At 40.2% G+C, this 16441-nt stretch overlaps 1 protein-coding gene across 4 annotated transcripts in view; it reads right to left on the bottom strand.

Annotated features, from left to right (window-relative positions):
• Positions 1-16441, bottom strand: part of DOCK4 (dedicator of cytokinesis 4) — a 408336-nt gene that overhangs the window by 15805 nt on the left and 376090 nt on the right. For all 4 annotated transcript variants that reach the window (XM_045565153.1, XM_045565154.1, XM_045565155.1 and 1 more), the window contains exons 39-43: positions 15610-15751; positions 14062-14228; positions 11259-11345; positions 3440-3616; positions 2638-2721 (exon numbers count right to left, since the gene is read on the bottom strand). In XM_045565153.1, the coding sequence (XP_045421109.1) occupies positions 2638-2721; positions 3440-3616; positions 11259-11345; positions 14062-14228; positions 15610-15751 (657 nt within the window). The remainder of the gene's footprint in view (positions 1-2637; positions 2722-3439; positions 3617-11258; positions 11346-14061; positions 14229-15609; positions 15752-16441) is intronic.

The raw sequence follows: 16441 nt of genomic DNA, 5'->3' as shown, positions 1-16441 counted from the left end.
GCCCCCATGCTAAAGTGGTCACAAGAATAAATTCCATAGGCTGAGAAGGAAACAAATCCCACATCACCACAAGGTCTTTTATCTTTGCAGCTTGTGAAGATTCTCGGTTGAAAGCTCAGGTTAAATGAGACTGACCCTGGTAGGCTGGAGGCTCCAGCACCTTCCCTAAAGGACAGGGCCGGGGCAACCCCCACTCTGGATGTCCAGCCGCTGCCAGAATGTTTGCATAAAGAGAAAAACACCCTGAAGTACGTATCAAGGACACTTTGAAAGTGGAGCGTGTGTCCGAGGCATCAAGGGAGAGGCTGGCGTCTGCGATGGGGAGGTGGAAGGGACACAGGACTTGAGCCTAAATGTAGGGACTGCCAGTCTTCTCCATTGTAAACACTAGCTCTTAGGCGACCTCCCTTTTGTTCAGAGAATGTTACAAGTCGGGTTCTCCGGGAAGTAGACCCTGGCATGGAGACTAGGATGTTTACTGGGGATTATCTTGGGATCGCTGCCTGTGGGAGGGAGGGGCAGAAGCAGGACTTGACAAAGAAAGCAACTGAGTTGCGCAGCAGCCCTGTCAGCCTCTGCCAAACCCCGGGGACCTCTGGAGGGCACTGGTCTGTCAGAACTGTCCTGTGTTGGGCCCACATGGCCAGGCTTTCTATCTCCCCCTCAGTCTTGGATGTGAGCCATGGAGAAGGTAGTGACCTACAGCTGAGGCAATTCCTGGAGGGCCCAACAGCTGCAGATGTCCACCGGAGGCCACACTTCCAGCTGCTGAGGCAATAGGTCCTTCCGGCAGGGGCATCGGGGCACTGCATGCACCTCCGTGTCTACTGGACAGTTTATCTGCTACTTTACGGAGGTCCAGGGAAGGATGGGGCCCTCTCTAGTCCAGTCCCCCCCTTGTCAGTCTCACAAAGATGGAGTGACTTGCCCAAGGTCACAGGACAGTTGCCCAAGGTCACAGGACAGTTACATGCACAGCACGTCCTATGACAGAGATCTCACGCTTGCTAAGCCATGACTCTTCCCACCAGGTCCCAGGAACATAATCAGGCGGGACATGGAGGACATAAAAGCTCCCTGATTTTATATTTCCTGAAAGGCTTTTTGGCTCTGAGCTACATTTTAATTCTGGGGAAAGAATTCAGTCAGAATACATCAGATACAGTCCTGGGATGAAGCAAAGAGATAGTGCTCAGATAAAATACAGATTTTTAAAAATTAATAAAGGTTAGCATCATTCCATAATCCCAAGTATTGGATTCCCTAAACTGCTCCCTTCTAGCATCTATGTCACGCCCGGGCCACACTGGGAACTTGGCTTATTCTCTGTTTCCTTGCAGGCCAACTTCAAGTAATTCCTCTCTCTTTTCCAGAAGCTGTACCTGAACCTACTCCAGCCATGGCCTTCACCCACGGCCACCTCTCCCCACCCAGTATTAGGTTTTGTGGACTCAGCCAATAGATTATAAAATATAGACTAAAACCAGACACAACCCCATCATTTTCTAATCCAAGAGAGCATGTTTTATTTATTAATTTGGTAGGATCAAGTGGGAAGAGATGCTTTTGTCACATTTTATCACACATACTCCACTTTTCATGGGAATAAAATGTCTTTATTTCCTATTTAACTCAGCCTTTCAACCATGTCTCCAACCTCAGAGGTTTTCAGACCATTTTCAGGCCAAGAGCTATCAGTATGGACACAGAAGGTGACAGATTACTCACTCCAGTTCTTCGTACTTGTTGGTACCAAATAAATAAAAATAAACTACGTTTCTTTGGAGTAGAAAGTGATGAATTGTGTCTCGTTCTGTTCATACGGTATAATCTACAGGCTTAGTCTGTAAAACATGATACTGTTTTGAAACAAAGTCTATTGAGTGCCACTTCCTTATTATAACATGTTAGTAACAATATTGTTCATTCATGCACTCACATTTTGAGTTGGCCTGAATTTACCTGCACACAAAATTTTGAGTGAAAAGTCACTGTCAAGCTTATAGTAAATATTAGGGAGAAGACATTGAAAGACTATTTAGGAAACTACATACAGTTGTTTGTTACACAGGTTAAGTATCCCTAATCCAAAAAGCCAAAATGCTCTAAAATCCAAAACTTTTTGAGCACTGACATAACACAAGTCAACAATTCCACACCTGACCACGTGTGATGGGTTGTAGTCAAATTACAGTCAAAACATTATGCATGAAATCATTAAAAGTGTTGTATAAAATTATCCTCATGCTATGTATATAAAATGTGCATGAAACATAAATGAATTCTATCATTAGATTTGGATCCTATCCCCAAAATATCTCATTATGTATATGAAAATATTCCAAAATCCAGAAAAACCTGAAATCCAAAACACTTCTGGTCCCAAAAATTTTGGATAAGAGATATTCAATCTCAATGGGCTGCCATAGTCTAATCATTGCTAAGTTAATTTTTGCATCCAAGTGGGAAGAAAAAGTAGATATTAGCAAGCTGGGATATATTATAGGAATCCATAACCCAGGACCAACAGCTTCAGTAAGACCACTGATGTAGAAAACCATGCAGAAGGGTCTCTGGGTACGTAAGCACATACCCAGGCATGACAGAGAGAAGCGGATTGGCTTCTGCCTCCCTTACCTGCTCAAGCATCAGCTCTCTTAACCGTGCAATTTTCTCCCCATCTTCAGGGTGACTTAAGATATATTCTTTGACAAAGAATGCCTAATAAGAAAAGAGATAGTCAGTCTACTTCAGGAGAGTTACAAGGGAAGTGAAAGATACACTTGTTGCTTTTAAAGACCTGGCATCTTTAGAGAAATGACACCATTCTAAACCACATTTAGGGACAGATGGAGTGATTCCTAGCGTAGGTGGTTGGTCAGAATGGGAACAGAAGGAAAGGGTTGTTAAAGGAAGATCAGCAATTGTACAATAAGTACCCTTGGTAAAATAAACAAAGGACAAACTCAACCTATGAGCTATATGGCATTCTATCCTAAAATAAATTGCCTAAAGATTCAGTGTGATCTAAATGGTGGCCTCACCTTCCAGGCTATTATGTCTTTCTGTTTAAAACTAAGAGTGCAGATGAAAAGTCCACTTAAAGCATCTTCTATGCAAAATTAGACTTTTCCATGTCCATGAACCTGTTTGCTTAGGGAAATTATTTGAGATGGACATTTATTAAACAATCTTGATCTCTCTTTTATTCATGCAAAACACACACACGCATACACACCCATTTTCCCAGACTATCATATGTAGGAAAAATAGAGTAAGTGGGCATCATAAATAATTCTATGTTTGCTCTATTTAACAAAGTACTCTGTGTCAATTGCAGCCCTATGTTTGCATGTTGATATGGGTACATATTTTGAAGATTCATGAAACCCTATGAAATCACAAAACTTTCTAGCAAACAACAATACCTAATCCTCACCTCTTGGTACCTGGAAACGCCACCATTAACTGCGGCATCTATGACTCCATTCAGGCACATGGTCAGGGGATTAATGTTCTGCATCTGTCTTGTCTGACACTGACTGATCAGAGTCTTCAGCTGCTGATTCTTATTTTCTAACACTTCAATTGCATTTTCCAGAGGACTCATTTCTACCTGAGAACAAAATGAGCATAAATATATAGTGAATTTGGTGACATTTAAGAAGACAAAGTAGATTATGCACATTCTCAATTATCTGTGCTCCCCGTGGGCTCCCATCAGCATCTCTACCAGGGGCCATCCAGTAGAACAGATGAGGATGCAGAAGTCGAGTTAGCTGTTAGGTGTGGAAAGGGAAGGTTAAATACTCATTGGCTGAAAAGTGGTTTGGATAATCAGCAATCATCAATTTGATATTAGCATCACAACAATCAATTTGATCCTTAAAATAATATTCAAGCATCTCATGTCTTTTGAAACTAGTTTTTCTTTTCCTTTGAAGGGCTAAATATTCAGAGACCCTGAATATTATTATCACCATTCTAGATGCTTATTGGAGACAAAGCACCATGGGAGATACAAAGATACATTTATAGATCCTCTGATGTCAAGGAGCTTTCAGCCCAGTTGGGAAGATTAGACATATGCCCATACGAACCCCATATGTGTATATAACAGCACCATAAGGTGGCACAGGATGGCATACAGTTGGGAATTATAGAAAACAAGATAATCATATATACTGCAGGATCTATTTGTTGAAGGAGAGCCAAGTAGAATCATAATGACTTAAAAATTCTGAGTCGTATGGGGGACCTAATTGTGAAAATGATAAAAGTGCTCTTCAAATGTATGGCGTCGGGACTGTTACTGTCATTGACATTCTCTTTGAAGAGAAGGTCTGCCAAGCTCTCAGCAATAAAGTAATTCAGGCTTACGATAAGCACATTTAAATATTGGCTCTTTCAGTTAAGGAAGCAAATTAGAGTTTTTAAAGGTCACTTCGATGATCTTAAACCAACACTGAAAAATCCTACAGTAATTTGACTGTATCAAAATTAAGAATGAACATTCATCAAAGCCATAACAAGAAGGTAAGATAAGCTGGAATAGATGAGAAGACATTTGTAACATGTATAAGCATCAAACAACTCATGTTCAGGATACATAAAGACTATTAAAAACCAGTAAGAAAAAAGCAGACAATCCAATAAAAAATGGGCAAAAGTTTGAACTGCCACTTTACAAAGGAAGCAATCCAAATGGCCAGTAAACATATTAAAACACATTGAGCCTCATTTGTGATCAAAGATGTGAAAAATAATACCACAATCACATACCACTAAATACCCACTGGAATGGCAAAAATAAATATAATAATAGCAAATAAGAGTAAGAATATGTACAACAAAATCTCAATTACTACTGTTAGAAGTTCAAATTGGTTCATTCACTTTGGAAAACAGTTGGAGGTCTGTGTGTGTATATATCATCTATACATGTATTTCTATTTCCATACAGCTTATGATCCAGAAATTCTACCCCTAGGCATATATCTGAGGAAAAGTGGAATAGGAGATATGTGCACATGTATACCAGGAAACATACAAAAATGTTCATAATCGTCTCCAAAATCCATACAGCCATTGATAAGAGGATACATAAACACATTGTGGTATGTTCATACAATTAAAACAAACTTCAGTCACATGCAATAACATGAAAAAATATTACAAATAATAATACTGAGGCTGGGTATGGTGGCTCATGCCTGTAATCCTAGCACTTTGGGAGGTCAAGGTGGATGAATCATTTGAGGCCAGGAGTTTGAGACCAGCCTGAGCAAGAGCGAGACCCCATTTTTACAAAAATTACCTGGGCATGGTGATACATGCCCGTAGTCTCACTACTCAGGAGGCTGAGGCAGGAGAATCACTTGAGTCTAGGAGTTTGAGGATACAGTGAGCTATGATGAAGCCACTGCACTCTAGCCTGGGAAACAGAATGAGATCCTGTCTCAAAACATCATCATCACGATCATCACCATTGAAAGAAACATGTCTCAGGAGAACATAAACAGTATGATACCATTATGTGAAGTTCAAAACCAGGCAAAACTAAATTGACTTGTTTAGAGGCAAATAGGTGATAGACTAAGCAAGGGAATGAAAACTGTCAAAGCCAGGATAGTGGTTACCTCTACAGTGAAAGAGAGGGAGTGCATGGGAGACCTCTAGATGCTGTTGGCAATGTTCTGTTTCATTACCCGTGTGGCAGTAAATAGGTATTTACTGTCAATTATTTGTGACATTAAGCCTTTATCTTATGTACACAAACACTAAACCATAAAGGAAAAGTCTGAGGGCTGTGATTAATTGAAACATAAAAAGTAAGCAAAATGTCTTAGAAACAGAACATAGAATGGTGGTTGCCAGAAAGTGGGGAAAGGGGCATTGCTATTCAATGAATACGAGTTTCAGTTTCACAAGATGAAAAACTTCTAGAGTCTGCTGTACAACAGCGTATAGATAGTTAACACTACTGTACTGTACACTTAAAAAAGTTATAGTAGTAGATTCTATGTGTTTTTGGATCATAATAAAATAAAAAAGAAATTATCTTCATTTTTATAAATTCCAGTGCTATTAATAGAATTTTTTTTCTAAAAAGTAAAACAAAATATAATAAACACAGGCAAAAGACAAACAACAACTTGGGAAAATATTTCCAACATGTAGTTCAGACAAAGTGTTAATATTTCCCAAATACTGAAGAAAAGAATAGACAAAGCGGCTGATCAATGCATTCACAAAAGAAAGAGTAAATAAGTATATTAAAACATATCATCTCTGCTAGCATTCCATAAATGCTGAAACAAAATATTCAACCCTAGTGTAATCATTTTTGGTCTATTATTTGGAAAGATTAAAATAATATACAACACACAGTGTTGGAGAGGGTGCTGGAAAAATCAGTGTTCCTTAAGAACAGTTACCCACTCCAAACAGGGTGAAAGTTGATATATCCCATCACTGATCCATGAATCAAAGGTTAAATTGGGGATATCCTCTGATAGGTTAATTCACTTCTAGGAAAATAATTCTTAGGAGATAATCAAAGAACTGTGCAGATATGTGTGCATAAAGAATGCCCATCAAAGAATTACTTTCTTTTAGCCCCTAGAAGGCAATCTTTAAACACTGTTTATTGCTAAAAAGAACCAGAAGTCATTGGAGAAATGGCTCTCTGAGGTCTGGGGCAGGAGAGGTACAAGTGAGCCTGGACCAGGAAGCCAGGGAAGCAGCTGGGAGGAAGACATGAAAGCATCTGGTCTGCAAGTCTTTCATTCTCTTCACTGGGGACTGGCCTTGGGGGACAGAAAAGGAGACAGGTGATCAGGCCTTATCTCCTTGTGAATTGAATCTTCAAGTAAATAGACTAAGAATAATTGTTAGGAGGAAGAGATGTTATTTATTGAATGTCCTTAGCAGAAAATCCCCAAACAAAGGATTTCTTAAAGTAAATAAAAACCCAGAATCCATGAGGAATGAATGATTAGAGAACGTCCTTGAGAAACTTCACAGTGAACTCTCTGGAGTATAAAATGGAATGTTTCATAATTTACATTTTATAATTTAAATGTGCCCCCATATGAGGAACCCTGTGACCCTCACTTAGAGACTCCATCTATTACTCCAAACTATTATTATTGACCTGTGGAATATGGACCGGGCAGATGAAGCCTGGTGTCTCAGGAGTCTCCTGCTTCCTCTGAGCATCCCGACTGTCCTGAAGTTACTTGTAAAGCTTGATGCCGGGAAAGATCATGGGTCGTATGTCTGATTTGACAATCTGATGCTGTGTGTTAGCTCAGTAGCAAAGGCTGCTTGGATACTCTCAAAAACCCTCAGGAGTCAATTTGAAAAGGTTCCCATCAGGCAAAGATCAATTTGAAATTTAATAAGAATAACTTTTGAGTTTAATAAGAATAAATTTAATAAGAATCCAATTTCAAATTTAATAACTGCCATAAATTAAAACAAAACAAATATCCTAAAATCCCTGAGTGATTAATGATATTGAAAACAAAACCAACCAAACAAAAACCTCTCTGGTCAATTTTGTAGGGTGCTAGGGAGCCAAATTATTATTTTGAAAACTTGTATATTAAGAGAAAGAGTAGAGCAGTATCTTTCCTTTCCTATGCCTCATGGTAATCAAATAGTTAGTGAGGTGACATTTCTCTTTATGGAAGTATTCCAATGAATAAATAAAGATGGAATGGTAAAATATCACCATTTTGTAACCCCTAAAAGATTAAGGGACCTGGGTAATGACTGCCAATAGCTGCCAACATCACACAAACAAAGAGACAATCAGAAGCACATAACACCACCTACGAAACAGTCTTGCAGAAACAAAGCCAAAACGTCTTATCTAGCCTCTAGATCTAACTAACTGCCAATTTACAAGAAATGTAGGCAACAAAGAAACATGTTCAATGACCCCACTGGGATGCAGTCTGCAAAATACAGACTTAAGGAAATACATCAGGATAAACAACCTAGTTTCTTCAACAACAACAAAGAAATTCAAGGAAGAAAAAAATGATTCAGAGGGAAACCTATAGATTGAAAAAGACTTACGAGACATTTCAATCGATCGCAATGTATGGCCCTTATTTGGATCTGGATTCAAAGGACAAAGAGCGAAACAAACAAACAAATAAATAACTTGATGAAGTATGAGTGAACACTGGATATTTCAGGATCAAGAAATTATTGTTCATTTTTAATGTTATAATAATATTACAGTTATTTTTTAATAAATATATGTACCAAAATATTTATAGATGATGCCTGAGATTTACTTCAAAATAGTCCCGTGTGAGAGGGAGCAGGTAGAAATGCACATGAAACACAATTGGCCTTTTTCTTTTTTTAAAATTAATAAAATAGAAATTTTACTTTTCATGATTTTTAAATAATTGTTTTAAAATGACACCGAGTTTGGAACATTACCATGCTTATTCACTTGTAGTCATTGCTAAATTTCAATACTAAACCTAACCTACTTTACTGGGTTTTAAAATTGGCCCCTTTGGCCTCTTTGATTGCTGTTGAAGAAAGATGATAATCAGGTAAATCAGGTTCATTATATATTTTTGCCACCTATGTTTGATATAACTTAAGTTTAAAAAGGTCACTGGTGGCTGTGTACAGGAGGGACCCGGAGGATGAGGTAGAAGTAGGAGGTCCCTCAGGAGCTTACTGCAGTCCCCCGGCACTAGCTGATGCCGTTAGCGGGGGTGGTGAGACGTGCCTGCATTCTGGATACACGGTATTTAGAAAGTAGAGCCACACAATTTTCTGATGGATATGATGTGGTGTCATAAAATTCTCATGATCTTTAGTTGGATTTTAAAAAACATTATTAAAAGGTGAAAGATTTATACGATGTGAAGAGAAACCAGGGTATTAAAAAGTCATTATTTATAGATTCTAAACCATAAAATGTTTACCTTGTTTAAAAATTTAAAAATGAGATTACTTTTTATGATCAGAAAAAAAATGTTTTGGTGGGTTTTGAAAACAGAATAAAGAAAATACTGCCGAAACAATAGTTCTGAGGCATTGATATGTTAACAAAATTTAATAAGCTATTCTGGGCCTATGATTTAGAAAATAAAGGTACACAATTTCATCTGAAGCCTTTGGTGCTACACGCCTCAGAATGTAGAACTTTCCAGGTTTTGGAAAGGTAGTAGTGGGCACGTATGGTGTACCGTGTACCCCTTGGCAGGATCTGGGGCAGGTTCCTTTAATCAAATACATTAACATTTCTGCAGTGAAACATATGAACATTCCCACTAAATGAAATAAAGTTAATAAATGGCCTTATGTTTGAAGAGCCCAAGTGTAATATCAAATGAGTTTTGGAGCCAAATGTAAGAAAACATCTTTTGGTTTTCAGATTTGGGCATTGCAGATAAATAATTTCAATTCAATTTGGCATAGCTTTATTGAATACCTACTGTGTGTTCCTATTCTTGAAGACCTTTATAGGAATTAAACCAGTAAACCAATCACTGCAATGTGAATAGAAGGTGGGGACATTCCAGGCAGCAAGAACAAAAGAGAAAAACACAAACGCTGTTAAGAGTGGGCTGTGTTCACGGAACAAAATAGCTGAGTTTGATTTGTTCCATTTGACAGAACAAAAGATTTTGTATTCTAATAAAGTAGGCAGCTGATGTCTGAAAAGTTGTGCTCCTTTTATCATTATCAGCATGCTACATTTTATTAGCATTGTATATGTGTATGTGCGTCTAACATTTCAAGGGTTAGGGCCCTTGGTGAGAATTCACAGAATTTAACACGCTGGGTAGTAAGCCTCTGAAAGGCTCTCTGAACCATTAATGCAGCAGGGATGACTAAGAATGTTTGTGTGGGTTGGGTCCATGCCATTCAGCAGGAAGTGTAGTAAGAAGACTTTCAAAGCACGGAGTTCAGCAGTCTCCCCTCTTCCATGAAGGTACCGGGGTACACCATGTAAACAACCAGTTTTGGGGGACACTGGACTCAGACTGTATAAGAATACAACTGCACTGACGTCTGATGAATTGAGTTCACTTTGTTTAGTGAGCCATATTAATTTTTTGGCACTGCAAAATGAAAACCCTATTAAATCTTTAGCTTAATTGAACATGGTAAACTGAGGGTAGTTTCAATGCTGGGAGGTTTCAGGTAGGACAAGCCAGTCTTGAAAGACAATTTGGGTAAAAGCTGTTCTTACTTTTGCATTGACAGAGTGGGCTTGTGACCTAAATAAGGTATGGGTTAAATGATATTTTCACAATTGGCCCATTTTGTACATTTTCTATCAGAAAGAGAACTGTGGTAATCAAAGGGCTGTTTTGGACATACCAAAGGAGGAGGAAGGGACATTGTGAGATTTTAGGACTGTGGCTGACATCAAACATCAAGGTGCTGTCAGCTGGAAGAGCAGCATATACAGCTAGGTGGGGTCACATCTTGGATGTGGCTACCTTCAGCCACTGCTGTCCCTGCTCTCCACAAGGGGGGACTGGAGCTATAGTCACGTTTTACAACCACAGGGTTCTTGAGTGCTGTGGTTACCAGGTTCTGAGGTGGCACCCACTGCTCTCCTGCTGGGGCTCCATCCAGGACTGCTTGGTGAGGTGACACGTCACCATCCCTTCTACTGGGCACCGTAACAGTGTGGACTTCCTGTCCATCAGGTTCTGTGTGAGGCTTTACATCAGCCTCATTTTGCCTATAAGGAAACCAAGGCTAGAAGACATTAACGTGACTGGCTTTGGAATCAGAGAAATCTGAGTTTGAGTCTTTTTTCAACATCTTGCTCTGTGACCTCTGGCAAGGATTTTACCCTCTTGCTAAAAATTATAAAAATAGAGCTAAGAATATATACCTCATAGCTTTGATATGATGATTCAGTAAGATAAAGAAGGTAACGTTGACACTGGTCTGAGACAGTAAGCATTGAAAGTCACATAGCAATAGTAACCAGGAAGGCTGGAATTCTAATTCTAGCTCAGGGGCCTGAGCAGTTACTTTATATGTGGCAATTACAGTTGTTTTCATGAAGCCCTCTGGTTGGATGCGCTAGGACAATAGCAATGTTCAAATTCTCAGCCTTGTAATAGCTCAATATCATAAACATTCACTCTCTTACTATGAATGCTTCCAGGGATTTTGAGTCATAAGCAGAAGTAATTAATACATGGCACAACTCCAGGTGAGGAACCGTGATGAGAACAAGCTCTGGTCCTTACCACTTCACGCTTCTCCACTTCAAACCAGCGGGAAATGCCAGGCAGACTCTGCACCAAGTACAATGACGTCCTCTCCACCCAGAGACTCTACAAAACACAACACAAATTAAATCCTCAAGTTGCTCTTCATTCTAGCTACTGCACTGTGACTGATGTTTGTCATCCAGTGTTATCAGGTGTTGCTTATTTCTGTCAGCTCTTCTCCAGTCTTCATTGGAAAACTCATGCAACTATCATAATAAAATATTGCCGAAGCTTATGTTAGAAATTCCATTGTATATCACCAAACTTTTTTCTTCATGAAATAAATGAGCTCCTGCTTCAGACGGCAAGCTAAAAATAGAAAAGTAGGACATCAACATTGTTTTCTTTGCTATTTCTCTAAAATTCTAATTTAAATTCTCTTCACTCCTCAAGGTCAAGCCATTTTTATCTGGAAAGGGTAACAGTACCAGCCAGTCAATACATGATTAGAATAATAGAATCCTACAGGAAGAAAGGGCTTAAGGAATCACATAGCTTGATCTTTCTGTTTTAAAATGAAGGTACTAAGTCTCAAAGAGCCAATGCTACCTGCTCAAAAGCTCCATTCTAATGACCTGCAGGGCCAGCACCAGAACCCCCCTATTAGGAACTGTGACTCCTCCTCTCCATTGCTAAATCCACTGTACCACATGTTCTTGTGCCCGTCTGAACTGCTGAAATTGAGGTGGATCTGTATCCTAGAGCCAGGGCTCCCTCTGGCCAGGACACGAGAAACCGAGCTGCGGTTGATGCCAGGTTTCTCGGTTGCCAACCAGGTTCTGGTAGCTATGTCTCATCTTTCCTATTTAAACCATGTGTATTCCTTACAACATTTCTGAAATAGTGCCATTTATTCAAACAACAGGAAAAAAAAATAAAAAGGAACAGTTTCTTTGGGTCAGCCAAGATGTACTGAGATGAATACCACAGAGCCCCTATGGCATGAGGTCACGGTGGCCTGGGGTGACAGGCAGGTGAGCAGGTAAGAGGCAGAATGAGGAGAAAGGGATGCAGAGGGGACTCGGAGGGGGATGCAGGCGTGCACGCCGGCCTGGGGAGGAGGACAGAAGTTCTCCGAGAGGGTGACAAGTGAGCTGCATTTTGAAGAGTAAGTGGGAGTTTGCCAGGAGGAGAGTGGGGGTGGCGCGCGGGCAGGAGGAAGCAGCCTGCACAGAGACAGAGCGGCTTGTGAAAGGGCACAGTGAGAGAGGAAGAGAGAAGTTGAGCGTTGCTGGAGCTGGGAGGGAAGGAGAGTGAGTGGGTTGTGGTGGAGATGAAGCTTCTGGACGCACAGTTTGGAGCCAGACTCTGAGGGCTACAAGCACAGAAATAAGGAGCCAGATTTATTATTATTATTTTTTAGGGAGACCTCTGTATCACTGATGAATATTTAAAGGGATGGCCACAAGGAAACGTGGTGCAGTGGAAAAAGCAACAGAGGAGGAGTCAGAAAATGTGGGCTTTAGTACTGGGTCTACCGGTAATTAGGATGTGACTTTGAGGAAGCCAGTTGTCTGATTCTAGTGGGTCTTTGACTGTGTTTTCACTAGAAGCAATTGCTAGAACTATATCATAAACAAACTATATCTTCAACTGATTGTGGAGGGCAAAAAGAAAAATATAAGTAGGCTGAAAGGATGACAAAATGATCAGGGATCTTTCCAATAATATCCCAGTGATGGTTTCCTTCCCTTGATATTTAGCTCTCAAATCCTCTTGCACAAACAATTGCTGTTATTCAGCCCTATCATAACTCTGCAAAATGATCACAGCTTCCCTTTCGGATCTCTCGGCTGTGAGTAACTCCCAGAGTTACTTCTGGGAGCACTGGAAACTAACACTTAGGCAGAGCAGACCACGTGGGTTAACATTAAGCAGTCGTTACTAACAGTGTTAGGAGAACGTCTCCTAGCTTACGTAGAGAATATCTGTGATGAAATATGCTAAGCCAGTTACCCCACAGTGATGAGTTCATTTTGCACTCTTTGTTTAGGCATGAAATACTGACTAACTGGGGGGTCTATCTGGTCTCACTGTGTCACTGTTGGCAAAGAAAAGGGCAGATTATAATTTATCTGCTGAACAGGCTTGTTCTTTTCCCACAGTGGGACTGTGAGCAATCTTACCCCTTTCTGGCTGAGAGAGCGCTGAACGAGCAAGGCATGTTGGAACTACTGAGAGCAGAGGACTCAACACGTGCAAAAAGTCCAAGATTTGCTTTTATTCTGAGTCCTTTTAGAAGTCCTAATCGCATACTGTATGTTCTAACAAGAAAAAGCAGCAAAACATGGCATAGAACTTATGTACCGTAACTGCAGTCTACCCAACTATTCTCTGTCTCAGGAGCCTCCTTCTCCCTGTTCACTGAATATTCTTTACTCACTATGCTCTACTATATCTGAGAATAAATATCCTCAGGTTCTCACAATTGGTTCAACATGAGTGAATAAGAGGCCTGAGCTGAGCTCAACCATGAGTTCTCAAAGACGGGTCTCAGGACTGCCGGCATTAGAACTTCCACACAAAGCTGATTTCAGGAACTCCTCCCAGGCCCTCTGAATCAGAATTCCTGGGCTGGGGACCAGAAATTTGCTTGGTTACAAAGCATCTCTTGTCTCTCTGATATATAGCAGGGTTGCAGAACCACTAGACTGAATTCTATAGTCCCTTCTGGTTCTACCCTTTGACACTGCTCTGAGTAAATATTTGGCAAGGGTCATGCCCCAAAGAGCTCACAGTCTATCTGAGGGGGTAGCATGTAATAAAAATGGCACGGTACCTTGAATTCATTCTCTTTATCTTTAGTGCCTTTGTGAAATGGTCTGTCGTAGCGGAATTTCCAGATATGATTCACTTTATAGAAACTTTTGATGTTGTCTGGAACACCCTCTCTCTGTAGGACCTCCTGGCTCTCTGGAATGGGAGTCACAGCATATATCTGCAAATCTAGGATTAAAGAGTCAAGGAGAGAACTCGACTTGGCAAACTCCATGGATATCTGGCACGATCTCAGCTGTGGCAGAGAGAAGAGGATGGGTAACAATCTGGTGTTTCCATTTCAGTTGAAGTCACTTAAAAAATTGCCTAGATGATGCCAAGAACTCAGTTTATAGCAAATCATGTGTCAAACCACAGGCCTTGAACTAGTTCTAGGTAGGTGATTCTGACAAACTATCAGTTTAAAACTTCCATAACCTGTGAATTTATATACCTCTTATGGCTTTTTTTTGGTGGGGGTGGGTGGGAAGCGTTTGAGTGAGAATTAGGATAATCCTAACCCTTCTTCATGAGATACTCTCGAGTCTGTGCATGACCCTTTTAAATGTATTGATTGCTTACAATAATGTGTAAATACTAATGCAACCATGACCAAAGACAGAAACCAGACCACTGACAATGACTTATGTTATCTGTGTGATTCTGTGTCCCCAGCCTTCCCACGTTTGTAGGACCTGTTCTCCCAAATCTTATACCAATAAGCAGAGTGTTTAGCAATAGTTGATATTTTAAAAAATTACATTAGACGGGTATAACAGTTACTTGCATATCTACCTACTTCTCTTCTCATTCAAAGAAAGAAGGAAAAATATTTTTCCTTATGTAATTTCTTGCTTCTCTTGCACTTTGGTTTCTGCTTTGAAATGGCATTCATAACTGTCAGTGGAACTTTCAGGTGTTCTTTAAGACTGTCAGTTTCAAGAAGAAGTAGGGGATTCAGAATGGAATGCTAGGGTGAATTGCCTTTGTCTCTAATGCCTATGAAATTTCAGGTGAGTTGCTTGTGTTTAGATAATGGGAGAGTGTGACTTATACAGCAATTACTAAAGGCTGTCCAGCATATCATAGCTAAGAGCCCCCGAAAGATACTGGAGTACCTCTATCTCTTCTATTCGCTACTCCAGAATAAAAATATTGGAGGCAGGATCAGGGAAGGGGTAAATAAATGTATGCCAGTAAACAGAATGCTATCATGTTCTTGAACTGAAGTGGTTTCCATGGGATATATCAGAGGAAAATTATTCTAAAGGAAATCACTAAAAAAAGAGCTTTAAAAGCAGGGTTGACATACAGGAAATTTTAATTCAAAGGAAAAAAGTTCTTTAGCAGAATTTTTAAGGGACTTCTTTTCACCTGACATCATCATAATAAATAGAACAATTAAGTTCTGTTCAGAAGGAGCTAAGCTAACATTACGATAACGAGAAGAGGAAGAGTAAGAGCCTGGCTGTTGAAAAGGGACCAGTGGCTGAACAACCTTGCAGGAAAATGCTCTGCGGCTGACAGCCAGTGCCATCTCACTGGGATCAGCCCTTGTAGGTGTGGATACACTGTGCTTCTGCCTGGAAGATGGTCTCGTCGGGCTGGTTGGCGTGCTGCATGGCGATGGCGTGGGGGAACTCGTTCAGCATCCTCTGTTGGAAGGCTTCCAGCCGCTCATAGTCATGCCCTCGGCACACAAACTCCTTATTCTGGAGGTGAAAATAAAAAAGAAATTAGGACTATATAATCGAGTGCATTAATTACAGAGAGCAGCCCCAAAATATGACACTGGCATTAAATGACCACATGCCACACATCAATACACTGTAACAACAACAAAAAAAAAACCACACTGGAACAATCTGAAAATTTTGCCCAAATATTGAAAATGCAGGGCACAGGTCATGAGCATAACTCCACTCAATAAGATAAGACCCAATAAAGCATTCTTCCCAATTCATTGGCATAAGATGCAAAGAGGTGTCACATTCCCAGAGCACCAAAGTATAATATATATAAATATTCTGTGGGTCAGGACTCTCTCATTCACGTAAGAATGGTGGAGGTTATTCTTGAGGTAGGCAAAGAGAGCTGGAAAGATGGGCAGGTTTCCAAAAAGTACCTTCCTGATCCAGTCAGATACGAGGAAACTCTGACAGTTTGATGATACTGAAACTATAATTGTTGAGCACAGTCATTGATGAAGCACTCTGCACACATCTTAGTCAACCCATACAAGCTTGAGAGGCTGTCAGCCCCAACTTCCACCCCATTTTATAATTGGGGAACCAAGGCTCAAAGTCTTTAAGTACTTTGTCCATGTGCACTAGTTTCAAACTCAGGTCTGGGTCCAAGACCTGAGGTCTGTCTACTCTGAGCGTGGCCTGGTATGTCCAGAA

This window comes from Lemur catta, chromosome 11 (assembly GCF_020740605.2).
Source record: "Lemur catta isolate mLemCat1 chromosome 11, mLemCat1.pri, whole genome shotgun sequence".
In the NCBI taxonomy this organism is placed as follows: Eukaryota; Metazoa; Chordata; class Mammalia; order Primates; family Lemuridae; genus Lemur; species Lemur catta.
Note: the sequence above shows the minus strand (reverse complement) of the source record. Positions and strands in the feature narration are given on the sequence as shown.